Source organism: Anomalospiza imberbis, chromosome 1 (genome assembly GCF_031753505.1).
Source record: "Anomalospiza imberbis isolate Cuckoo-Finch-1a 21T00152 chromosome 1, ASM3175350v1, whole genome shotgun sequence".
Lineage (NCBI taxonomy): Eukaryota > Metazoa > Chordata > Aves > Passeriformes > Viduidae > Anomalospiza > Anomalospiza imberbis.
Genome location: NC_089681.1, coordinates 34,439,685 through 34,467,211, shown reverse-complemented (window position 1 = coordinate 34,467,211; position 27,527 = coordinate 34,439,685). Strand labels below are relative to the sequence as shown.

Below are 27,527 nucleotides of genomic sequence, written 5' to 3'. Positions count from 1 at the left end.
AAGCTTAGTCTTCATTGCAGTGCCAGGGACTGGTATCTGTTGAACTTCTGCTAACTCTGTTACTCCTCTTGGGTGATTTCATTGTCATCATATGTACAGATTTTTTTCACTGTAGACTATCTACTCAGTGTTGTAGATAAAGACATAATTTGTGCAACAGTGTTATGGGATCAGAACAACGTGGCCAGTCCCTGTTCTTTCAGTTAACCAATATACTAATCCTCACTCTGCTTCCTTCCATGGTTGTCTGTGCTTGACCAGCCCCATTTTTTTTGCAACAGCCAGGGAATATGTTTTACTGATGATCTGTCACGTGATGTGGAATGGGAGTGATCACACTAGAAGTCCATTGCTTTTCCAATGTAACCTCTCTCAGCTTCTGGCAAAGCATTTCACACTTCATCTGTAGTTTTGCTGTCTAATGCATCTTTGACTATGGGACAAAGAGATGCCATGTGTGTTTGTTTGGAGAGAGATGATGAGGGAAGCTGCTTCTGGAGTCCTACTGGTCCCCTGCTTGGGAAAGGTTCCTTGTATGAAGTAGAGATCAGTAACCTTCCTCTTGCTCCAAGTCAGAAGCATCCTTCACAGTTTGGGATTGATCTGTTCAGGTCTTCATGTAGCTGTAGGTTACTTGAGATGCACTACTGTATATTTTGTTTAATAAAGTAAAATGCTTTAGAAAGTATGTTAGCAAAAGAGAAATATTCATTAATGAGAAATGTAAAAGCCCAGGGGTTTAATTATATTTACAGTTTGAATGAAAACATATCTGGATAAATTCTTTGGATAGTCATATTCAAAGAACAGTTCTGGAGTGGGAACAGTTCATGGATATTATATAGAGAAGTTTCTGAAAACTGAAGTGATAAGCTTGAATTTTGTGCTAGGCGCCTTAGGATATTAATATTTTAAATGGAAGAAAACCATTAATATAGTAAGAGAAGTTTCTGAAAACTGAAGTGATAAGCTTGAATTTTGTGCTAGGCGCCTTAGGATATTAATATTTTAAATGGAAGAAAACCATTAATATAGTATTCCACAGAAAAAGATGTTATTTTGCAGTTCTACTGTCTTAAATACATATTTAAAACTGTTTTGAGAGGTGCATTATTGAAGTCAATCTAAGTGCTATTTGAACATAGTTAAAGACTGTAGAAAAGAACTAAACAAATACACATCTGAAACAGACATTGTGACTGTTCTTTGAAATTTTTAATAGCATGTATTCCAAGTCTGACTCAGCTCTGAAGGTAATTAAATTAATTACTTAATAGCGGTAGTGGTTAATATGCAAAATATAGTGTGTTATGAACTTTTTTTGTTAAGTAGGACATCTATTACTAATTTTGAAGAAAATGTGAAATTTTATTTACCTAATAGATTTTGTATTGTTTTGTATGTCCTGAAAACTCACTGAATGTAGTACTTTAATCAAAAGCATATGGTAGTCCTTATGAGTGAATAGAAGAATAGGGATTTTGCTCCTAGAGGGCTAAGAGTAATTGTATGGGATTTTGCTGTTAGAGTAATTGTATGGTAATAAAGTCATGGGTTTGTTTTTTCTTCTTGATCAGTATGTCCTGACACAAACCCAAAGTGAAACCTTTAAGGACAGTGGGCTGCAGAGCCTCTGGGGTCAGCAGTAACTTTGGAAAAGTATGCAGGGAGGTCAGAGATCAGTTTAGGGGCCCATTTATCAAGGGAATGAGCACGGGGGGCTCCCTCACCGTTAGTTCATGAGTTGATTTAGAAACCAGGAGTGAAAGCGGCAGGATGGAAAGCGCAGCTGAGATCTCTCAAGCAGTGCATTGATGGCACTGAATGCCTTTCTGGGTCATGGTCGTTTCACCAGTGAAGGGCTGGTTCCCCAGTCCCCCCAGCAAAGAGAAGGGCGAAGGCCCCAGCTGGGGGGGAGGAGGAGCAGGGCATGTGGCTCACGCCGCTTCATTCACAAGCACAAGGATGGCAGAGGGCCCAGACTTTTCATAGAAGTCCTGCACAGCAGCTTTCAGTCTAAATTCATGCCACTGATTAGATGCAAAGTTTCTTTTCATTCATAGCAGCCAATTCGTTCCAGCGAGCAGAGAAACATAACATAAAGTATAGAAAACACAGCCAGCGGTTGCCAATTTCTAGGCAGACTAAAACCTATTTGCTGTAGCTGAAGTATGCTTATCATGTAGATTTCCCTCATCATGACTTGTTTTCAAAGCTAAACACAATAGCAGAGTGGGCTCTAGTAAGCATTTGGTATGCTTTGAAACTTTGCTGCCTAGCTAATTAATGTGATTTCAGTTTGAAGTATGGGCTGTATGGCTGTTGTTTCTGTAAAGGAAAAACTGTGCAAGGTTTAGAATAAAGCTGTAATGATCAGCGTGACTGTAATCAGCTTTTTGTCAAGGTTTTTTTAACCTTGAAAACTATCCATACCTGTTTCCACATGTAACGTTTTTGTGTCCATCTCTAATTAGAACTGTGAAATTTTTAATTTGTGGGCTGGCTGTTTTCTCCCACTCTGAATTATGTTAATTACTGAAAACTTAATTGGAAGACAGCTATTTCCAGTAAGGAAAGAGTTCTGTGGGTAGTTGAAAATATTACAGAAGGCCTTCCCACTTCCTAGCTATTAATGCTCCAAAGATGAAAGTAGTGTGTATGACTTGGAAAATGAAATTTGCTTACTAGCTCTTTATATATGTGGAGCAAATAATCCTCTCCTGTACTCTCATTGCCTTGCTGGGATTGAATTGGTTTTGTAGAGGTAGGAAAGTGAGCAGATTTTTTTTCTCTACTTAGACGTGTAAGTAACAGTCTCTTTTGAAATGCTGCTGTTCTCTAGTATTGTGGCTTGTTTTGCATGATCACAGTGATGTATACAGTCAAATGCTGGGTTAATGTAGGTCTCAGTCGTTTTGTAAAATGAAATTAAAGCTACAAAAGATTCATTTTTGTCTTCTGAGCCTGACATCCCACTGGCTGGTAGGTAAAGGGTCCCAAAACTTCTTCCAAACTGCAGCTGGAAACATTCAAGGGGTGACATAGTTATGGGTTCAGTGCATGAGAAAAAAATTAAGTATTTCAAGGAATTAAAGATGATGATGAATTGGAAGAAAAGATCTTAGTGATCTAAATTCATAGGATGAGCTAAGTACTGTCGTGCCCAATCGTTACGTGGTCTGACCAGAATAAAAGGGTGTTTGTTTATTATTGCTGTCTGAGGACATTCTTCTTCCCCTCTGTTGCACTAAGCTGTCTGCAGTTTCTTATGATGCTTAAAAATGGAAACAAGCCTTCATAAATGAAATACTTGTGTAGCTCTTCTTTTTAATCCTTGAATACACTCAACTGTACTAAAGCACAATTGAGAGGTGGTATTTAAATTATTTGCAACCAATAGAAAAGATACTTAGGAAAAAGGACCCCAAAAAGTGTATGAAAACAAAGCAGTGCTTACGACAGTGTGCTGAGCGATGATGATTAGAGTATTATTTTTTGCGGTTTTTCAAGTGGTAAGACGTGTTCTTATTGTTAGTGGAACCTAATTAAAAATAATTATGCTCTGGCATTTTCCTTTCTGATACAATTTGGGCTGTAGTGGTTCTCCATTCTCTCCGTAAAGTTGAGGAGGGTTTTTTTGGAGTTTAGGGGGGGGGTTTTTTATTAGGTTTGTTTTTTTTTTTTTTTTCCAGATGTGGTGTATTAAAGTTGTCTCAAACATATTAATGAAATGCAATGTTTTGCACCTCATATGCCATGAGTGTTGAATTGAACAACAGAGATTTTTGGAACCATGTACATTAATTTATGAAGCTCAGTGTGATAGTAAAATTGCCTGAATTTTTTATTCCCACAAAATCCAACAGCAGTTACAGAATTTCACCTTTTTTTTTTCATTTTCAAAAAATTAGGCTCTGTATATCCAGAATTGTTCGGCGATCTTTTTTCTGTTTCTTCATGGCACTTGAAAAATTATTTATTTTCTTTGTTTCATTGCTATATGATTTGATAGTTATAAAAGTAAAGACAAATTCTGATGCAACATTTTTTTTTTCCTCTTGATACTTCAAAAAGTTGTAACTCCTTGCAGTACTACATGGACTACCTAGTTTTGTACCTATAGGTTTGGGAACAAAATTTTCTAGTTTCATATTTTTGGAATTTTCAACCTCTTAAACTCTTTTTCAATGTACCACCCAAGATTTGAGAGAAATAATATATTGCTTATTATTGATGATGACACAATTTCATTAAAGGAATATTTTAATTCCCCAAACTTAGTTTCATTGCTTTTGAATGAAGCCTTGGGTTTTTTAAGATGGTCCAGAAAATCTGAAGACTGTCTTTAAAATTCAATGTGATTTAGAGATAAGATGTAGAGATAATGTGTCAGGCATTGCCAACAGACAGACTTTCGGATGTATGTATCTTATCCAAAGAAAGCTGTTAACAAATGCCTCCAGCACAGAATTCCTGTGCTCTACAGGTAATGAGGAATGCTGTCTATTCTTGATCATCATGGTCTTCACAAGCACCAAAGCTTAGAGGGCTGGCATACAGTTCATGTTACAGTAGAGGAAGGAAGTTTAAATTTATGCTTAAACTTCATGTCTTTGAAATTCAGTCCATAGGCAGATTATTAGCATTTTAAGTATGTGTTTCCTCTCCTAATATTTCTGTAATTTCTCTTAGTCTTGTTGACTAAAAGCACACTTAAATATGTTGCTGAGTGGGTAAAATGCCTCCACATAGTTCATTAAATTGAGTGATTTGATTACTGATAGAATCTGTTTCTAGGAATGCAATACATTTCTAACTCTGAAATATCTGGTTTGTATGTGCTTACTAATTAAAAATGAACTGTAGGTATTGCAGATGATGGTGACCTTAGGATTTAAGGTGTTTACGTAATAGATATTGATAAAAATGCTCTTTGAACAAATCTGCTACAAATTCTCTTGGTTGTGAGGTAGTAATAATTTATAATGATTTTTCTTCTTTAGCTTGCAAGGGAGCATAAAAACAATTTTTTTATAAGGAAAATAATGGCAATTTCTCTTACTGATCTTATAAGCAAGCAACAGTAATATATCTTCACCTCCTTCATTTGCTATACCAATCCCCCTTCACACACACAAAATTACATACATATATATATATATGCATATGTATCTCTTGGCAGGACTATCTTCCTGTGCCAACCTGTGAGTTCTCCTGCAAAGGAGACTTTGTGAGATAATAACATCTAGCAAGAGATCCTATTATTATCAGAAGGAAGTAGGAACTATTAGTACTTGAGAATATATTAATAAATGGTATAAAAAGTCAAAGATAGGCATTTCTTGAGAAAACAAACACAGCTTCAGATTTGAGAGATCATCTGTTGAAGGGATCATCTGTTGAAAGGATTGGTGTACGCAGGTCAGAAGTCTTCTGTGAAGCAGATTGAGAGAATTATCAAATACTGGCTCTTTATAGGACAGATGAGGATTGTAGTTATCATTTGACATTGCTCTTAGAAATACAGCTCTGTACTGGTTGAGAAGGTCATAGAAAGCAAGTTCTTACTTTTGAAGAAATCTCATTTCATGCATACTGACGTTTTAAAAGTGAAATAAAAAAAGAAAATACAAGCAGTAATACTCCACTGTAGAATTCCCCTTATTTTTATATAAATCATGTGTCTTAACTGATGCTCCCTGGATGTGATCATAGAGCTGCTGTGAGTGGTCATTTCAAGCCTAAACTAAATTTTTTCTCATTTCTCTATTGTAGAAGAAGGCAAATGGTGAATCTTCCCATTGCAAAGGCAGGTCTTTCCTGTATGTTCTGACCTGGGGAGGTGTTTGTAGGATGAATAGATGTACTTTGTTCTGGATTTTTAACTGTCTTGAAGAAAACCTTCATATCAATTTCATTTGCTTTTGCAATAGATGATATTTTTCCTGGGTTCAGAAGTACTCTCAAAATGGCTTCTCACAATTATTATCACCAAAAAGTTGTATTTCACAGCCTTATTGATCCTTAATTCTTGAGACTGGGAATGCATGGAGAAAAACAGAAGGACATTACATATCTTGTTAGATCAATGTGCTTTTTCAGGAAGAATTTCTTCAATAAAGGGGTGGTTAAGCATGGAAATGGCTTGCCCAGGTAAATGCTGGAGTCGCCATTCCTGGAAGTGTTCAAGAGACAGCTGGATGTGGCAGTTAATGGTGTGGTTAGTTGACATGGTGGTGTTTGCTCAAAGGTTGACTCGATGACCTGGGAGATCTTTTCCAAACTTTATGATTCTATGAGCCTGTGTTGTAACTGGGAGAAAATTATTACCATGGTTATTTTTTTTAGATTTACAGAGCATCTCTTTCTGCTATGTGATATGCTAAACGTAACCCAGAATTGTCTGATTGTGATCTGTAAATTTAGGAATGGCTTACCATTCTAGCCAGGGCTCCCACTGTTCTGTGGAAGCAGTTAATTGGTACTGTGATACAGGTTCATGAGTCTGACCTATTTTTTATTGTAAATTCTTAGTAGTTATTAAAGAAAAAAAAGGAAACACATGATATTTCCAAGTTAATGACATAAGACTTGCCATATGCCAAAACCTTGCTTAATGATCTCTTAATTTCTAAAGCAAAAGCTTCATATAAAATTCTCATCAAAACTTCACAGAAGTATCTATGAGAAATGTGTGATACTTTTATCTTTTGTGTATTTCATGCAATTTCAAGGAAGAAAATTACATTTGGTAAGAAGTAGACTGGCAAGTTCTGTAGTTCAGACTTGCTGCAAATTTTGTAAAAGAAAATACATACAAGTAACTTAATCCTGATGCACGAATTAACTGATTTCCAAAATGGGCTTTTTTCTGCACCAAATGCAGGCACACTGAAACAGAGGTGTAAAAAGAAGGTTTCTGAGTTGTATGCTTCTGAAAAACTTGGACACTAATGGAAATTCAATTGTGCATGGGTTTGCTAAAAATTACTCATCTAGGATAGCAAGAGTGCTGTCAAGTTTCTAGCCCCAAGTAAATTCTTGCATTATGGACGTTATGGTGATTTTCTTCCATTTACATAAGTGATAATACTGACAGTTGTCATATGGTTATTGCTTTTTCATTTTTCCTGCAGGAGGGGAAACCATATGCAGTTGATGTTTTCTTCAGGAAGGCTTTGGGTTTTTTTCCCTTTTTTGTTTGTTTATTTTGTTTTGTTGTTTTGTTTAAATAATCTTTTTGCTTTGTTTTTTTAAGGCATGACAAAATTAAAGAATGGGTTCTGCACTTGAGGCGGAAGGTAGCCGAGACAGCAATGTGCCTCATTTCCTGCAAGAACATCAGGAAATGCTTCTTGTGCAACCACTGACTGTGCACTAATATTTTTTGTTTGTTTGTTATGTTTTGGCTTTTTTAAAAAATAAAAATTTTTAAGATCATTACTTGCAGAGAGCTGTGTGGAGCTTAGGGAGCAGGAATGTTCAATGTAACCATTGCACTGAAGTTTAACAATCTGTTACATCATCAAGGCCCTGTCAGTGCGAAGCTATATGAAATTCTGTAGAGAAGGTGAATACATGTGATGCTTCCAGTTTATTTTGCTGCAAATCTGTGTCTGTGTTCTGCACAGTCTGGAATTATTAGGCACCAAGGGCTTCATACCAGTGTATATTTACCTTTTTGTGAGTCTGTTACAGGAATATGGGCCTTGATAAGTATTCCAGATGAACGTAAGTCCACATAAGTGGATTTGATGATTTTGTGGCTTTAGTCATCTCAGTTTTGATTCCCCTTCATGGAAAATTAAGCGTTTTAATTGTGTCTTTGCAGAACCCACTTTTCTTTGCAAAGAAAGCCAGTTGATTTTACATACACAGTTGTGCCTTTTTCACAAATGTGTGGAAGCACCCTCTTTTCGCTTCTAGCTTCTACAGATACAATATGTAGAAAAAGTTACTGAATGTTGCAAATAAGTTGTGGAAGCTCATTGTGTTGTTACTAATGTGCTTCAAATAGACCTGGATGAGAGGCATATTTATTGATCTGCAGTTATTCAGAAGCTGATGGTTTTTGCACTAGTACTGCCAATAAACCCAAAAAAAGCAAATCCCAAAACAAACAAAAACCATATTTCCCCCCCCTCCCTTTCCCAACAACCAAAAAAAGGAGGGGCAAGCAGAAACCAGGGAAAGCACCATCTAAGGTTTAGCCCTCTGGGGCTTTCCTCATGCTTCTAAAACCGTGGCTTGAAAGCCTTAAATGATTTAAGGATTGTTTTTTCTTTAAGGAAAGGATTGTATTTTCTTTTTCCCATGACTTGTTATTTTACTTTTAAGATGTAACCTGGAAAATCTATAACATTTAATCTGGAACTTTACATTGTTTTCCAACTGCAAATGTAATTGACTAATGTGTAAAAGGGGATAGAAATACAACTTCCCCAACATTGTGTCACAAACATTGGGTGTGCTCTAGTGTGTCCTTGACATTGTTTCAGCCAGGAGTGTTAACTACCAGGCTCTTGCTTTTGAGGTCTCTGACCTAAAGCCTCTTTGAGAGGAGTGTTCTTGTTCTTCTAACATGGAAAAAAGAGGTTGAGTTCCTGCTTGCATTAGCACATCCTTATTGTTCTGGCTGCTTTCTCCAGGCCTTTCTTTTTTTTTTTTTTTTTTTTTTTTTTTTTTTAAACCTGTGAGTAAAATTGAGTGGAACATTCGTCAGGGTTTTGCTTTTATACAGTGTAGAAGAAAGTGTTGGACATTGAAAGTTTATACAGTCTAATTGTTTTGATGGGGGGGAAAAGGTAGGAACATGCTAGTTAGATTAATATACTCTACTGAGGGTTACTATATCTCCAGAATACTACATTAAATTATATGGAAAAAGCAGTGTTTTGTGCATCCCAAATATCTAATTAATCAGAAATTTTATGAGCTTTGGAGACTCAAATCTGATATCTTTAGCATACAGTCCTATGGATAAGGAAAAAGAGTAAAATATTGATGCTGGATTTTGCCTTGCAAACTTGGCTGACAGTTCACATTTGAAGAATATATTTTAGTAAGAGAGTCTATCCTTTATAGAAGTGAATGACCAGTATACCAAATTATCAAAGCATCTTCATGAAGTTCAAACCCAGTAAGAACCCAGTCAGGTACTTCAAATCATGTAAAGAAAATTTAAAATATGTTCTAAAATTATCATAGCCATCTAAACCAAATTCCAAAGAAGCATTACTGTTCAGTTCATTTGTGACAGAGTGTCAATATTCTAACAAAATCTAGCACTGACACTTTTTGTTTACAATAGTCTGGTATAACATCATACAGATACATACTTTGGCTAACATGACATTTTTTGAAAATATGTGGCTGAATTCTGTTATTTTCACTTGAGGTTCATCTGACAGCACAAGATCTACAGGAGTGTAGGACTGAACCATGCAGATGGAATATGTAATTTGTTAGGAAGTCCAAATAAGGGCACAAACCTTTATATACAATGGTGACAGTACTAGAAAATCAAAAACCGGGAACAAAATACCCTCCTAGCTATGCATCAGTTAAATCACAGCCTTTCTAGTTTTTCCTATAGGGCCTCCTCATTTGAAACAGTGCATTTGTAATCCATATAATCTGACAATCTAGCCTCCATGAAGGTTAGATTTGACCAGTGAGAAAATATTCCACTTTGCATATTTTGGTATTTTGGGTTTTGTAAGAGAGGGTATTATACTAATGTCCCATCCATAGGCATTTTTACTGCCTCCTTGTACTATTTACTTCTTTGGAAGGCTTATTCAAACTGATTGATGAAGAAGTCTTTGTGTTATATAAGGGAATTCTAAAGAAAGTGTTTAATTATTATTTCTTAGACTTAAATATCTGACTAGGTAGGAAGTCTGCTCTGGGCTTCTGAAGTCTTTGTTGTTGTTACCCAGGTATTTGTCTTTCTTGGAAGTTCCAGGTCACTTTTAAATTGCTAGAAGTCCTGTTGTTATTTTGTATTTAAAGAGTGTTGATTTTATTTAACATGGTAGTGGATCTGATAACAGTCAATGTATTTGACTCTTTATTGGCTCCTGTGAGTGTGCAGACTGCTGACAGAGCTCTTTACAGTGGTAATCTTGTATGCATACACACAGTGAAAAGTCAACATCTGATTTGATTTATTCATAAAGTGGTCAATAAACAAAATTTGAAAAGACCAAACAATAAGACCAAATAAACAAACATTGAAAAGACCATTATCAGTTTGCAAAGTCAATTTTTTGCCAAAATCAGTGACTAGGCATGCAGTTTCTTGCGGAGAGCAGGACTTGCTTCGTGGAAGTAAGGCAAAAGCAGACATGTAGGTCCTCCTGCCTATCAAAGCTGTTGCAGCCCTCGCTCCAAACAGACACAAACAGTAAAGCTGCGGATGTTTTCCTGTGGTCAGAAATTAATCCATTGGCGTTCATGGGGATTGAAAAGCACATACATAGTCTAAACATAGGAGCTGGAAGGATTGTGTCTACTTGGCTTGTCTCTAGTGCTCAGGAATCTCAAAAACTAGCCACATCAAACCTTTGGGCAGATTTTACAGCACTGGAAATTTTGAGATTGAATAACCTAAAGGAACTGCTGATAAGTTTTTTTTCTGGAGATCACAGGACTTTTCACAAGAACATTGAACCCACTGGTTCAGTACTGCGGGTCAAGCTCATTCAGACTCAGTTTATCAGAATTACAAAATTCTACTGCCTAATCTAAAAAAGTTTTAAATAGCCCATAGCTCAGCAAGCTCACAGACTATGAATTACCAGGAGCAGCCTTATGTAATGACTTCCCACTGGGTACAGAAGAGGTTTTGGACCTTAGGAAGACAAATCTGCCTGTCCTGTACTATATTGTATCATCCCATGGAAAAACAGCAGTCTGGTTTGTTCCTAAAAAGGAGGCTGTGGGACACAAGATGTGAACTTTGAGTTAGATCTAGATCATGGAATTCTCGCTCTTTCAGACATAAGAGCAAAACTTTACCTCAGTTCCTACATGAGCAAGGAAAGGAACAGAACAGGGCAAATGCAAGAAGCAATCAGGTCTTTTATTTTTCTCCTTTGCTGTGAGGGGAAAGAAAGCACACATTTAATTCCAATGAATGCTGAACACTTCAGGAAGAAGAGAGATTTGTTTTATTATTTGTTCTTATATAATTCTCTGGTATGATAGTCTGGGGTGACCATGTAAGAATCTGATTGGGAAGGAGCAGGAGGTTCATGTCTGTTGACAATTTTGCTTGTTCCTTGGTCTGAGAAGTTTCCAGATCTTTGCATACTGCTTAAATGAAGAATGTCAAGTAGCTTTGGAATAGCTGCCAGACTGACAACACTGCATTGAGACTTGTGAAAGGTACATTCAGAAACCCTTCTGTTTTCATAGTCTGCTGTAATCCAGAATTTTGCTGTGGGAATTTTTCATATGCAGAAGAAATGTGACAAAAAGAGACACTGTGCAGTTTATAATATACTTATACATTTGCTGAAAGGGAGCATGTTATGAAATCTTTTCAAATTCATGTCCAGTTTGGGAAGTGAAAATAAAAATATAGACTATTGTTGGGTATTTAGAGAATGACTTAGTCCTGCTTCCTTGAACATATTTTGTTGCACAGGTAGGTATTTTTATAAAGCCATGCCATTCACTTTCAGCCATTTACATGCAGGCTATTGTGACAGGGTGTGTATTTCTAGTTGACTTCTCAGTCTGATCTTGCTGCTGATCTGATCCTTTTCATGCCTTAGCTTCTGAAAACAGCCTATGGCTAAGACCCCTTTCTGTTTAAATATACACCAAAACTTTATAATACAGCATGACCAGGAAAACCTCTTTGGCCATTAAATCCTCCAAATACTCCTTACACTGGCCTTGCAAAGTGTGTTGATGTATTGATCTCCTAAGGCATAGCTTAGCTAAGAGTAGCTCTGTCTTCGCTGGGGATTTGGCTTCAGTTTGGCCCACCTTTTCTGCCCATGGAGACTTCTTTTTTTTTAAATTTTCTTTTAAAATTTTCTGTCAGGCTTATTTATTTGAGCATGATCTGGTTGCTCTAAATCTTGCCTACTTCCATGCACTTACTCTTGTCCAGAAAGACACAGTCGTGTTGAGGCCTCCACCCACCTTTGTTCCTTAGGTGAACTCTGATTTTTAAAAATAGACAGGAAATTGTGCTCTTTTCCTTTGGTTTATTTCTTTGAATGACAGTGAAAAAGAAATGTCCTTGCTGTCTGAAAGGATAGTTGAAAAACAATATCTGGATGTCAGCCATCCTTTTGGAAAGTGAGACGAGCTTTATGATTCTTTCAGAAGGGATCCTGTGAACTGTGTTCCTCCTTGGAACTTTTTCCATCTGGAAGTTTCCACCCTCAGGTGGGACAGTTCTTTGCTCTAAGGCCTTGTCATAATGTCTTTAACACTGACTGAAGGCACCTCCAGAAGGCTCTTGTGTTGCAATGGTTGTTGTATTTCTGTTTTATATGGATACCTGTGCACTCAGGGATCGAAAGGGTTCTGTGCAATATTTTCATGTTATCAAACTTCTTTTCAGTCATATTAGTCCTGGATGCTGAGTTTCATTACACAGAGATAAAATGTGAAGTGTGCTTACTGTGCTTTGTAGATAATGACAGAGACTGCAAAGGAGACGAGGAAATGTTCCCTAATACCAAATCAGTTTTTGTCTCATGCTAATGTTTGAACTCATGTTGTTCAGCTGATTTATCTATTAGAAAAGGGAGTGCAATTTTCTTTGATGACTATTGTATTTCAAAAGTTGTTACTTTGACATGGTCATCAAGAGAGGGCTTATAAAATCATGGGTAAGATTTAAGTTTTTCTGTTGTTTTTTGTGATAGATATAACCCCACTATTCCAGACTTAAAGCAGATTTATAAAAACAACACTTAAGTTACTGGAAAATATCAGTTATATAGTGAGCAGTATCCCATGTTGGTCATCAATGAGTTATTATTGTCCCAGAAATGATAGTGACAATATTAGTGCTGACACTGTATTTTGGATTTATGCTCTTCTACACATTTGCTGCTGGCAATTCTGGTGAAGTAGAGTATTAATGGAAAGGAAATTCCATAAAAATGATGCTAAAAATAGGATTAAAATATATCATAACATCCGACAAATGGTGGTCTTCTTGTAAACATTAAATCTTCTTGTTTGTTGGGCCCACAGTGATTTTCTCTTTAAATGAAAATGTATCAAACTAACATCCTGTTACCTAAATGTTTGCACTGGCTTTGGTCGGTAAATGCCCAGTATGTTTAGGATACTTTTTGACATATGTTTTTGTTACCCCTCTCTAGCCAAATGAGCCACAGCTTTCCTCTTTCCCTCAGATTTGATGGAAGGTAGGGAGCTCTTTCTGCCCTATAACATAAAATATATGGGCTGGCTAAGTGTTTGGAGTATAGGCAGTGAGGTTCCAGTGCTTTCGCCTGATTTGGAGGACATGAGTGGAAGGAACAGGAACATGGTATCCAAACAAAACAAGCCAAATTATAGTCAGCCAACAGGATGATAAACTTCCTGGAAGCTTTTAGTTTATTGCTTAAGTTGATGTAATGATAAGTCAGTTTGTGCATTTTTTCGAGCTCTTCTTTTTAACAAGAGCAATGAATTCAAGAGTGCATAGTTCTGCTTCACCATTTAGTTGCTGGAATATATTTTCTGGCAAACATAGCTGTTTGTTTTAGTTGTATATTTTATTCTTTTAGTTAGTTGCAGTCTGTAGCAAACTTGAGAAGTCAAGACTAGAACTTAGTTCCATAATTCAGTCAAAGATATTTTAAGGATGTGGGCTGCTGCTGCTATGTAATTGGCCATACTATTTTAGGACAGAAGGTTAAGGTCAAATCTCTTGTGAATGATGGTTTTGTTTATCTATAGAGATAGCATCCATTCTGTAAATTATTGCACTGCAGTCTTCACAGTAGAAGAGGCTAGAAAAATATTTTGAAATGAAACTCTGTTTTTTCTAAAAAAAAAAAATCTTGTGGAAAGTTTCTAACTGTGGATTTGGCAACCTCCCTCTGTTCTTATCCAGTTTCTTTCACATGCTGCTGGAAAAAAAAAATGTTTAGCAATTAGTAATTTTTAACAGGCAGTTTGGAGAAAATGAGATAAAGCCTGAAAGACTAAGCAAACTGCTTTTCTTTTGTCTTCCTTCTGTCAGAATTAGTTAGTGTAGTGTCTGCTTCATTTGCATGTGTGAAGTATTACTTACTCTTCTGGGCTTGCATTTCATAATTTAAAGTGAACCCATCTTCCTGCAATTTTTTCTTCCTTAATTTTTGATATAATTGTGAAAACTGAACACCTGGAATTGTGTTAGTAGAGAGAGCATCTTGCCTGGACCACACTGCTTGCTTGCCTCCCTCTCATTCCTACATGCAGGATCTAAGGGAAGAAGGAAGGTGAAGGTGTTTCTGTCAGGATGATGTAGAGACTGAAGACTTTCAGTCTTAGTCTTGATGTCGGGTCTCTTCTTAAAGCTATTCCATAGCTGTGGATCTACTCCTGAAGCTATTTTACCTTCAGTCCCAAGCCATTTCTACCAATACATTCAGGTAGTCCCATGGCTTGGATGAGTTTTGCTGTCCATAACCTGTGCCACCCATAACCTGTTCCTTAAAAGGATAAGTCAGGCTTCTGAGTGGAGAAGCAACACCTTGTAGTCCAGAAATGAGACTGTGATCACAGTAGCTTTTATTATTGCCCAACAAATGAGCCTCTGCATGGCTCACTGTCTGCAAGTGCAATGCCTTTGGCTGGCCCCTGTTTGGCAAATTATTGTAGTCTATTATCGAAACAAGGAAAACCTGCAGAGGCGTCATTTCCTCATCCAGAGGAAGCATGGACTGCAGGATCCAGAACTATTGAAGATGCTGGAAAACAATATTTGATATTTATTTATGGCCTCTTGATTTCCTGGCCCCACTAACACCATTGTTCCCTTGTGTTGTTCTTAGAAATCTGGTATCTGGAGCTTTGAATGGTTTAGACAATTCTTTTTTTTTACTTTGGAGAATGGGAACTGAAAGGATGTTGCTCACAGCAAATTAATGCATGAAGTAAAAAATACGAATTAAAAAATGTTCCATTTCCTTATGTAACCTTATGTAGAAAGACTTAGTGCGACTTCCGTCTGTGGAATCAACGTGGGTGTTTTGGTAAGCAGCAGTGTGTCCTGGTATGCGTAGTATTCAGTGCTGTCAAACTCTGGTTGAGTATTTACAGATTGCGTCTGCCACCAGTGTGTTCTGTTTGTGCTTGTCTGCAGTGATGGTGCAAGTGGTCTGGTGAGGAGGGTGGTTTGCATGATGCTGTGACTACTGAATATTCTCATTTTAATTTAAATAGTGGCCCTTCAGACTGTTCCCATGGACTGACTGGGTGTGACGGTTTCCTTGTACTATTTTCACAGGTTCAGTATCTAAAAAATAATCCCTACTTCTCTCTGCTTCAACCTGAGGATGGTTTAAAGCTTTTGATTACAGCCTAAAAGAATGATGCTCTTATTTCAGGAAAAGTTAATAATAAACTGTGTCATCTTAGGGTCCCAACATTCAAACAAAAATTTCATTAAGAATGTAAAGCAAATGATATTGCAATCGGGTTTTGTTTTCTGTTTCCCTATAGAAATGAATGAAGAGGGCAAGAACAGCCATGTAGTCTGTGTTCCTGAGGAACACATGCTTCACAGACAGGGCACCGTGTTGTGCAATTATGCTGGGAACCCATCAAAGCCAAAGACAGGCCATAAACCTACATAAGACAAAAAACGAGCTTGTGCTTGAATAGCAAAAGGGGAAAAGAAAGGACTAGTGAGAGAAGGATAATCTGTGAATGAGCGAGGGATTATTTCTCCCTAGCATGCCTGTAGAATCCTGGTCCATATTTCTTGAAATTAGGAATTTATTTGACAGTAAGACAATCCAGCTAATGTGGATAAATTCAAATGGTGTGGCTTTACACCTACAGCTCTATTTTGGATGTTAAGGTGCTCCATTTAGCTTTCTAAAATCATATACTCAGTGATCATTGTATCCTTCAAGATATGGAACCTCTTTAATGGATGTAAATGGTGATTAGCATGTAAATATCCTGTGATATAATGTGCAGCAGATGTGTAGGTATTTCCGTTATGTATAGTATAAAGAGAGCTATTTTTTTAATCATCTACTCTTTTTAATAGTTATCAAACCAATAAAGAAATAAAATATGAACTATTATTAGAATTTGCATAGTTGAAATATCCCGTGAATCAAATACAGTCTAAAAATTAATTATTGCTTTTTCATGGAAATTGGTTCAAAACCATATTGGCAGATGGAAATTCATGAGACCAGCTCAGGGTAGGGAATAGAGATCTATAACAATCTTTTGTTTGTATGAAGCTGTGTGTAAAATAATGAAAATTTTTACATTATTGTATTATTTTTTAATGGAGTTAAGACAACTAACATTGGCTTCTAATTTTCAGAAGCCAGTAGTTTTCTCCTTTATTTATTTTATTATTTGTATAATAAATAAAAGTTCTGGTTCAAATTGAAAAACATTAAATACTTATAACATACTGCAGTGTTAATTAAATGATGGCTGCATGAACTGAGGCATTGTTGCATATGAGTCTGTGCAAATGTGGACCTGTTTAAATGGCAAGTAATAGGAATTATCCAAGACATGTTGTGGGGAAGTGTTCTGATAACTACTGATTGGGAAAGAACTTAAATGAGATGTTTCAGGTTTTTTCTGTGATCATGAGTGAGTACTTTCTAGAAGTTCTGTACTCACTACAGCTTCCCTGCAGGCTTTGCAAAGAATTGAAATTGGGGAAGAAAACTGCTGTTTCATATTCTTCCTTCCTTTGTGTTTTTCTTGGCACGTGTGTGCAAATGCAAATGGCAGCCAGAATTGGCAATGAACAGCGTTTGGGAGTATATTTTATTTATACAACTCTGAAAATAAAAAAAATTTAGCTCTCTCAAGCATTCTAATTTCTAATTAGCATCTAGCCATATTAAAAATTAAATAACTTCATAATTAAGGACTGTGCATTCCAATATTAGAAAAAAAGTGTTGCGTTGAAAACTGAGCATGTAAAACGGGGTTGGTGGGCTTCCATTATGATTGCCTGAGGTATTTTCAAGTTTTCTCAGTTTATAGGTAAAAATGTTTATTTGTTTGTTTTTTTTAATAAGCTGCATTAATCATGAAGGACTAAATGTTTTCATTGGTGCTGAGTCAATTTTCTCCCCTTATTCAGGTGCAATCAAAATTATACTTAAATTTAAATTCTGAAAGTGGAGATGTCATGTTATTTCAGGTTTCCTTCTCATAATAAATGATAAAGATCATGGCTGTTTTAATTCTCTTGGATATATTTGAGTCAGAAAAGACTCACACTGGTCTTTAAACATGTTACTGGACTTTAGAAGGATATAGGAGATGTACAGAGGATGACTTTCTTGTCATATTTTTGATGTTTCAAACTATTATTTCTCAAATTGAATCAGAAAAATCTAAATAATTCTTTTGTACCGGTCATTTTTGACAAATGTGTTTCTCATCTTGTCCTCTCTTGTATTTCCCATCTTTTACACTTATGGAAATTACTGATTTGCTTAAAGAAATAAAATCTGATATGTAGAATAAAGAGTTGTCCTAAAATATTCTAGGAATGTCGAATTCTTCCTAATTGGTATTCTCCTACTAAAAAAAAAAAATTAGGAAATTCCTAATTTTGCAAGTAAAAATTGAGTAAAAATTCAAGATTTTTTTCCCAAATGGAACAGAATAAGATATGATTGCATAAAAGAAGCAGAAACTGTAGGATGAAGTATAAATGTTTCAAACATATGAAGTCTTTTCTAATTATGGTTGCAATATAACAGGAACATACTGTTACTTCCAGATGTACACTTGCTCTTTGGTTTCCTAGATTCTTGTTTTGGTTTGCTAGTAGTGGACACAGCTGAATTCCCTGAGATTTCCTAACAAGAACCTAGTGTTCTATAAATTCAGGAAACAGCTGACTTTTATAAGAAGTAAGCTGTAATGGTAGATGTGTTTTTTTTTTTCCATTTAAGCTTGAGCAATGCAGGATCAGTTATGAGATTAGCAGTACATTATTCACTTCATGACATACACCAACATGACCATAGGATGCGTTGCCACAGGGAATTCCACATGTATGTGAATGTTTTTTAGTACAGAGTATCTTTTTAGTCAAAAAAATATTCAAAATGTAATTAAGAAGAATGTTGGCATGCTGGAAGCATTTTGTTTATTGATATGGATGCCTCTTGTTTAGTCAGTTTGTTGCAATCCCAACAGACTGTTCAGAAATTCACTGGGGTCAGGCCAATTACTTTTTTTGCCTTCCAGAACCTCCCTTGGTGATTGGAATGTAACCTGTTTGTATTTTTAATGGGATAAAGGCTTGGTTAGCAGCAACCCATGTTACATAAAGCTGCCTTCTGCTTATCTTCTAGGTGGGGGTATATCACATATGCCAGTAAATGGCCTTTTACTAAAGCTCTGGTTAAGCTATGTTTTAATTAAGCAAAAATTTAGGTGATCTTATAGACATTTGCTGTATGTTGCATCAGATCACAGGAGCATGTGTGACCCAGCCAGACATCCAGCCTCTGATTTGGTGAGATTTGGAATGATCTCAGCTGCAAGCGTGCAAGTACCTCCATCGTTACTCATCAACCAAACTTCTGTTGACCAGCAAGAGCTCAGCTAGTCCCCGGAAGAGCAGGTTCCCAAAATGAGGATACTAGATATCCTCATTTTAGTTGCAGAATTCTTTACATCTGGGAAGAAAAGGAACAGATGTCTTCTGAACTGGGCCAGGAAAAGGTTGTACTAAATCTTTTTGAGAATGGCTTCAGTGCAAGGAAGAGGGTGGAGACATCAGACATCCTGCCTGGCTGTGTGGAGCTGGACTTCAACTATAAATCTCTTGCTTTCTTCTGCAATGGAGCTGAAAGGAAGGAAGGGACCAAAAGTGAAAGCTCAGGTGATTTTAGAGGTGGGGGATGTGAGTTTAGGGGACATGAGTTTCCTGTCAAAGAAGGGAACTGACTTAAAAGTCTCACAGGGCATGAAAGAACAATATCTCCAGTAAAAAGTTGAAAAATATCATCAGTAACCACAAAATGTGGAAAAGGTGATTGAGGGTTGAAGAAAGATGAAGTTTTCTGATATGATAGAGGAAAAAAAAAGATACATGATGGAGAATGTGTTGATTATCCCAAAATGTGTCATCATATTAATAATGTATGAGAGTATTATGAAGATACATATTTTTTCAAAGCATGAATTTCTTTATTTTTGTGTGTACTTATTAATTCATATTCACTTTAAGTCAGGGATGCTCTTTCACACAGACTGCTGCCCCTTAGGATCAGATGAATGGAGAAGTGGATTGTTTGGTAGGTTGTGAAAAGAAATTATTGCTAGAACAGAAAACATTGCAGATGTTGCCCATCTATTTCCTCTGTACTTACAGGCATTGGAATATGATGCCAGCTTTGAAAGTAGCTCTAGGTACAGCAGGGAGAAAGAATGTATCTGACCTTGGCTGCTGGTTGTGATTCATCCAGTTCTGCAGGCAAAATGGGGGGAACAGGTGGTGCCTCAGCTGGTGAATCACTGGAGAGAGAAGAAGAGTCTTTTGTTCAGTAGCAGAAGCCAGCCCGAGCAGCTACTACCACTGCTGCTGGCACAGGTTAATGGCAAGAGGAGGGTAGGAACACAGTGTTTGCCACAGCTGCTACTGCTGCTGGAGTCTTCTCTATTGATTTTTGTGTTTTTCCTCCTTGTGGTGAAATCAAACAAAAGTGCTTCAACAAAACTGGCTTGGTGTTCTTCTGGGACTTGGAATCTGATGTGCATTAATTATAGTGTGCAAAACTGCTGTGCTAAATACTACCTCAATGCCTGTGAACTGAATTAGGCTCGTCAGCTATGATAAAAGAGCAGTTTTTTTTTCCCAAGTATAGATCTTCATGTTTTCTCTAGGATCATTTGGAATATTGTGAAAAGGCCAAAATATTTTCCATCATCCAGATCCCTATAGTTGCACTAAGAATGTAAAGAGAGAACACAGAAACTACAAATATTTCATATTTGTGTTTCTAAATTTGTGAAGATGAGGTTATTATCATAGACACAGAAAAGTTGTGTAAAAATAGAAGCATTTCTTTATAGTGGGTCCCTTTACAGGATTTTGTCTTTGACACTGTGCAAAATAAAATTGTATTCAATTTTAATGTCCATAACAGCTAGCTAGCTTTATTCAGAAAGCTTTATGATAGGTTGGGCACTTCACTTGAACTGGTTTTCCTAAATTGAAGATGTGCAGGAAATTACCTTATTAGAAATACATATGTTTTTTGCAGTTCACCTTGGTTTTGTTTGTGGCAGTGTAGATTTAAAGATAGAAACACTGTTAAAAGAATTCTGAGGGGAAAAAATAAGTAACTATTTAATTTTTATTTTTTCAGATAAAACCCAATATTTATTTATAGGCTTAGTCCCAAGTAGGATTATTACTTTCAGAAAGATACAGGGAACATATCTTTTGTGATCCAGGAGCTCTGACATAATTTCTGGACTTTTTATCTGTAAAGAAGGCAAAAACTCTTTGTGCCCTGGGAGTCTTCTGCAGGCAGACTTCTTTGTTTTCCCTGATTTCATTCCAGATGTCAGGGAAGTCATTTGTGCTGTTGGCAGCTCCTTGTGCTATCTGTAGCAGTGGTAGGTTTTTGTTTTGTTTTGTTTTGTTTTTTTCAACAAAACACAGAGTAACCATCAAGAAAAAAACCCACCAAACAACAAACAATGCAACTCTTCTTTTGATAAGACCAGAAGTCAAAATCCCCATAACAGGAACCCAGTGTGTGTTCTCTATAAAAAAATGCTGCCTCACAAAATGGCAGCTGATCAGCAGACAGGCAAAAAAATTAGTGTTTACTCATCATAATGAACAAATTATTTTATAATTCTTTGAATTTGGATTTTCAGCATTTTATGGTTTAATTTTTGTGCCCATTGCTTCCTGTATTGTGTTACTGCAATGCCAGGCAAAGGGTAAAAGAATGGGATGAGGGAATAGTACAGCAAGTATGTAACAGTTTGCAGGTAAGATGAACAAAGTGTGTGATCAGCTTCATTGCTATTATTAGCATTGAATGATCTCCAAATTATTATTTACCACATTTCTCAAAGGTAGAGGGGAATTACTCTTCTCTACACCACCATGGTACAGGGACCTTGAGTCACAGCCAAAAAGAGAGGCATTTTTATGTTCCCATTAGGACATGAATGAGTCAGGGAACTTTAGCACTAAGCTGTTATCTTATATATTTCCTATGTAGTTGCTCCCCTATTCCAAAGGACTTAGTTGGACCCCCATGTTTTGGTCTACAGGTTTGTCAGACTTGTAAAGATCACAAAACTTCTTACCATGTGACTCTCCATACTTGGAATTTTATCAGCATTTTGGGGCATTTCTTCTCCAAAGCAGATATGCACTGATCATACAGATGCCATTTTGTGCTAATGAATTTTTTGGAAGGATGCTTTATAAAGTTTAGGTTTGAATGCCAAGCTTTGTGGAGGCAGGAGTTGTGGCACTCTGAGTGACTCAGGAATATTCCTAGAGTGACACAGTTTTCCATAAACAGTTCTAAAAACTGACAAACAAAACTGGGTATTATTTTTTTAATGTGGGTAACAAGCATCCTCCTTTATATTTGCTTTTCATCTGGTCTTTGAAATTTAGATTGCTCTTTATGGTACCCAGCCAAGCTGCTGCTCTGAAATGTTGTGTGGAGATCTCTTAAAAGAGAAATCACCAATAGTCTGGCTGGCAGAGAGTGCCAGGAATCACTGTTTGCTGTGCTGCAGGGTTGAATCCCTATACTATAGCAAGGTAGATAGAATGCTGGTGGCACAAGGTGAAAATCTAGAGAATTGCATTCCGTTTTATACCATATGTCTTTGCTGTTATTTGAGAAAATTAGGAACTGAAAGGAAGCTAAGGGAAACTCTGGAATCTGCTTGAAAAGCTTTGGGGAAGTTGAGGATCCCTGTCTATGTGACGTTGCTCTGGGATCCTGGAGTACACAGAGATATTTGTTATTCTCTGTATTTGATGTAGTGCTATGAAATTTCTACACTAATGCAGATGAATATTGAAGCAAATGTAACGTATACTCCAGCAAGATGTAACATATACTCCAGTAAACACAGATAAGTCATGATTTACTGACATGTATGTTTGACAAAATTGTATTAGGTTTGAATTGATTTTTCCCTTTGGTGATTTTTGTTGGTTTTTTGCTTTTTTGTAAGCATGGGAATCATGTATGACAATTGATTCCTACAGCTGTTTGGTAAGTCCAGGAACAGGATTGTATTGTTTCCTTGCAATTTGTAGTTGTTTTGCTCCATCATTTAATGTGGTGCTCAGTAATGAGTGTGGACTTGGAGTCTCATACTTGAAGTAATGGTAAAAGTTTTAGAAAGAACTCAGTGCTATTTCAGAGGAGTTCCTGACTTCTTTGGTTTTTTATTTTTTGTTTTTATGTGTCCATTTTTTTAGTGAATTGTAAATTGGCTGAGATGTCCATTCTACTTTTATATTTTTTACAGGTATGTTTTTCCTATGGTTAATTAAAGCTTATGTGGTATGTTTTCAAAAGATTATAAAATTATTTCTTTCCATTAAGTGAAGAACTGACAGCTCCTGAGTAGTTTCTGTCCATCCTTATATATTTTCCTTTTAAAATCTGTAATTTCTGTGCTGGGGTCCTCCTTACAGTTGTGTCTGCAAATTATCTGCTTTTTCTCTGTCTACTAATTTTTACAGAAATGCTTATGGTTGTGCTTGGTTGATGCTTAAATAATTCTGGAGATTTTTTGAGTAGTCAGCCCTCTCTGAGACTTGTGTGTTTATATGAGTTCAGAGACATTTGTCTTTTCATAGTTGCAGTGATGGACTGGGGCTATTTTATGCTTTCAAAAGATCAATTACTTCTCCATCCTCCTGCCTGATGATTGCTGTCCATTCTTAGTGGCAAAGTACTAGTGCAGAGGTGTTATGTGTGTGGAGTCTGTGGTGTCTCTGTGCTTCAGGAAGGGAGTTGATAAGGGGATTTATGTCCTGGAAACCTGGGTTTCATCAATGCTTTGCATTATTCGCTCCACAACGGGTGAAGTCCGCCAGGGATCGGCCTTGGAGGTAGACACATCCATCTCTACCTGTGCTCCCCTGAATTCTCTTAACACTACACTTCTAGGAAATGTGAATTATTCCAACTATTTTGCAATATGTGCAATTTGTAGAACATCATGTAAGTGCTTGACAAATTCAAATAGTCACATGCATTGATTTTTGAGACACAGCATAATGATTTTTTTCAGGAAGCAAATCTGCATCGATAGGGAGAACAATGGAGTGCTGAGCAAACTGGTCTAGTGGAAGGTGTCCCTGCCCAGGGCAGAGGGATTGGGACTAGATGGTTTTTAAGGTCCCTTCCAACTCATAGGCTGTTCTTTGATTCCGTGACACTGTGAACAGGAGGCAAATCTTAGGGAAAAATCGGCCTCATGACTACACTACTCCTGCAGAATGAGTACAGCAAAGGTATTACAGGGGCTTGTAAGAAGTTGCAGGAAGGGACTGAAGTTGTCCCAGGCCTCTTTACCTTAATTAGTGATTTGTGCCTGGGCTCTGCAAAAGTTTGTGTTTTCCTGGATTTATTTTCTGATAACCTCTGCAGATGTGATGTCTGGGACCGTGCTGCTTGGACAACTGTTTATTGCAGCTGATATATTCTCTTCTTGACCTCATGACTCCCATCTAGTGTCTTGAATCACTTGGGAATAAATAATGCCTCAGCTCTCAGTTCCTTCTTAGTTTCACCATCAGCCAACTTAATGTTCACCTTCCTTCACTGTTACAGGAAATGAAGATCTTCTTAGATAACATAAGTGCAGATGAGCAGTATGTTTGGTCTATGGGGAAATAATGTGAACACAGAAAAATTGCAGATAGTAAAAATAGATGTGAGTTTCAAACATAGTTCTTATAATTATTTTTTCCTCTTTGATTTTAAAACATATTTAATGATGTTGCATGATTCAGTGAAAACTTCCTAAATTTAACTGAGAGTCATGCAGGCTTTCACTCTTTGTGGGATTGGTTGTACAGATAATGCATGCAGCAAATTTGCCATAACCCCTGGGGATATTCTTAACAAGGAATGATGTAAAGGGCTGTCGTCCACCATCAGTTAACTGCTGCAAATGAGTTAATGGCATTTTTTTAGCACCAGTAAAACATTAAAAAGAAAGCACAAATAGTCAGGGAAAAGACGGGTTTAATGAACTAGAAAATCTACATCGTTGTACAGAATGATAGGAAACATACAGTGTGCTGGCAGTATTCCAAACTTAATTCAGTTTATGTCCTGGTTAACTAGATTTGACTCTTCAGTAATAAAAATGTGTAATGCCAGTTACATAGTCCTCTTCAGCAGAGAAAGGAGCATTGCTTGGGAATGAAAATGTTTAAGTCCCAGCAGAGGGCTAAAAGGGCTGCAGTGACTGCTATCTTTCCACACAGGGGTTATTTATTGCCTCTTTTATGGAATTTGCACCATGCCAGAATTTAGATGAGCTCATGTACAGTGTACAATGCACAGTGACTTGGAGCTAAATGGTTATGAAAGACATGACATTTGTGCACTCATGGTGCCAGGTTTTAATGACTGAAGAATGTGCATGTCTGTGTGAAGAATTATCAAAATAAGATTTTAGTCTACAGTTTGTAGATACTTTTTAGGACATACCAATATCTTTGTAATGAAATGAATTAATAAAAACTAATTCTGCTCTTTGTACTTGAGATATTTATTTCTTTAGGAATTGCTTACTGTACACATATTCTTTTTGTGTCCAGTTCTTGAATGCAAAATAAAAGAAAACTTACAATTTTAATATTTCATTTGTGGTATTAGTAACTTCTAATTTGATCACTGGGGATTAGGTTCTTGGGGAGGGAAGAAGGAGGAGTTTTCAGTAAGCAAAACCGTGTGCAGCTGACTGTTTTTTAAGCCAATTTACTTTACAATAAGTTTGATTATTAATATGTCTGAAATCTGACTTTTGGTTGCTATGGTAAAATTTACATGTCATAATAATATCTCCTGATTAGTTTAATTTGGAAATTAGCATCTTATTTTGGCTTGTCTTGTGCTCAGTTTGTAAAGCAGTAGAATGAGATTTTGAAAATTAATATATTTTTCTCTTGCTTGATTGCAACATGAGTGCAGGATGGAAGTGGTACTTCAGAGAATGTTCAGTTTCTCAGCTTCATTAATATTTTACTTTTTTTAACACTATGTAGATAGGTCTTTCTATCATGTTAGAATAACAGAACTACTAAATGATTTATAAATAATGAGCTTGTTTTAGATTCTGAATAATGTTTTGATGTGGCTCTATATCCAGTTTGGGAAACAAATTAAAGCATAACATACCAGAAGTTGTTCAAGTCTTCCTGAAATAACCTTTGCCTTATTTGTCTTTTTTCATGCAGGCTTTTCTTCACCGAATGATCCAATGTGCTGCAGCCAAAGTGGATAAAAATGTCACAGAAGAAACAGTTAAGGTTAGTCTCCTAATTGCATTTCTTCTTCTGTTTTGTATCTGATGTTTCACTTATGTATGTTTTATTCTTTTGCAGATGTTGTTTTCAAATATTGAAGATATTCTTGCAGTTCACAAAAACTTCCTGTCCCTTGTGGAGGATTGTTTACAGCCAGAACCTAATGCACAGCATGAAGTTGGAACCTGCTTTCTGAATTATGTATGCTATTTTTTATTTCAGCCTTTTTTTTCATGCCCTTCTTTTATTTTTTGCCTTTATTAATTACTGTCATAATGAAAAGTGTCCATAGTCATGAAGCCTAAATATGACCTGATTGTGTAATGAAGTAATGAAGAGTACTTTGAAGTTTTGAAGTTCATCTCTTGGTTACTGTCATGTCCAAAAAAAAAAAAAAAAAGGAGATGGGAGCACAGTGAAGAAAGAACATATTAAATGACACTTCTGATGTTTCTTCTGATGTTTCATAATTTTTATATTCACCAGATCAGCTCAGGCTGACAAACTGAGCCCTGCAACTTGGGCAAAGCTGTTCCTGTGTGTTAGATGGAGGTACAAGGTTACATGCAGCAAGAGTAGTACTATCTTTTTATTCCCCCTTAGTGCTATGCAAAAATGTGACTATTAATAAAGAATAGTATATACTGGACCAAATGCCTCCATGGTTCTGGATTGTGAAGATATTTTATTTCCATCAACTGTAGTACCTCCACAAGTGTGTTTGTATGTCCTGTTTCTATTGGTTTCTAGGAGTATTATTTTTCCTGTTGCAGCAAAACAAGGATGTTACTGTTACAGAGCTTTGCAAAATGAGGACAAATTAGTTTACTTTCAGTTGTAGACCTAACAAAAAGTCCAGGTTTCATTGTTATCTCTGGTTAGAGACCCATTTGTTTGTTAAGTCTTTAATTATTCATTCTGGCAAGAGAAATTTATTAGTGGTTAGTGGAAACAATTTTACAGAAGTTGAGTAACATCAGTTTTTAGCTCTGCAGAAAAATGGATCATATTTGAAAAGAAGTGTTAGCAGACAAATTGGGTAATAATGTCAACAAATTAGCTACTCATTTTGCATTTTCTACATGTATGTTTTTATCCTGTGTGTTTGTGGTAGTTCAAGCTCTGAAATATTTCAGCAAAACCTTATGAAGTTCATCGAAGACAAATGTAAGGTCTTGCATCTGGGAAAACATAATCTGGGAGTGCAGCACAGGCTGGGATCTACCTAGCTTGGGCTCAGCTCTGTGGAAAAGGACCTCAATGTCCTGGTGGACCACTATCTCAGTATGAGTGAATAGTGTGCTGCTGTGACAAAAAAGTTAAAGGCAAGAGCATGCTGATTGCAACAGCAAGGGCACCACCAGCAGAGATAAAGAAATCATTATCACTGTCTGCTCAGTGCTTGTTAGGCCACAGCTGGAATTCTGTGTTCAGTTGTGGTCCCTGCTGTACAAAAGAGATGTGGACAATCTGGACAGGTTTAAGAGATGAGCCACAAGGATGATCATGGGAAGTGTTCCATGTGGCTGCGTGAGAGAGCTGACTTGAGAAAAGAAGGCTTAAATGAGATTTTATCACTGTTTCAGTATTTAAAAGGTGGCTACAAAAATGGAGACTCCCATTTTACAGAATCACATGGATAATAGGAGGGGTAATGGGTACAAGTTTCTCCTGGGGAAATTCCAGCTGGACACCAGAGAAAAATTTTTCACAGTGAGAACAATCAGCTATTGGAATCATCTCCCCAGGGAAGTGGTGGATTTGTCAATATTGGACACATTTAAGA

The 27,527-nt window shown here is 36.7% G+C and overlaps 1 protein-coding gene across 2 annotated transcripts in view; it reads left to right on the top strand.

Annotated features, from left to right (window-relative positions):
• The window catches only part of PREX2 (phosphatidylinositol-3,4,5-trisphosphate dependent Rac exchange factor 2), a 172,333-nt gene that overhangs the window by 23,303 nt on the left and 121,503 nt on the right, over window positions 1-27,527 (top strand). For both annotated transcript variants that reach the window (XM_068187119.1, XM_068187116.1), the window contains 2 exons: window positions 25,673-25,744; window positions 25,820-25,942. In XM_068187119.1, the coding sequence (XP_068043220.1) occupies window positions 25,673-25,744; window positions 25,820-25,942 (195 nt within the window). The remainder of the gene's footprint in view (window positions 1-25,672; window positions 25,745-25,819; window positions 25,943-27,527) is intronic.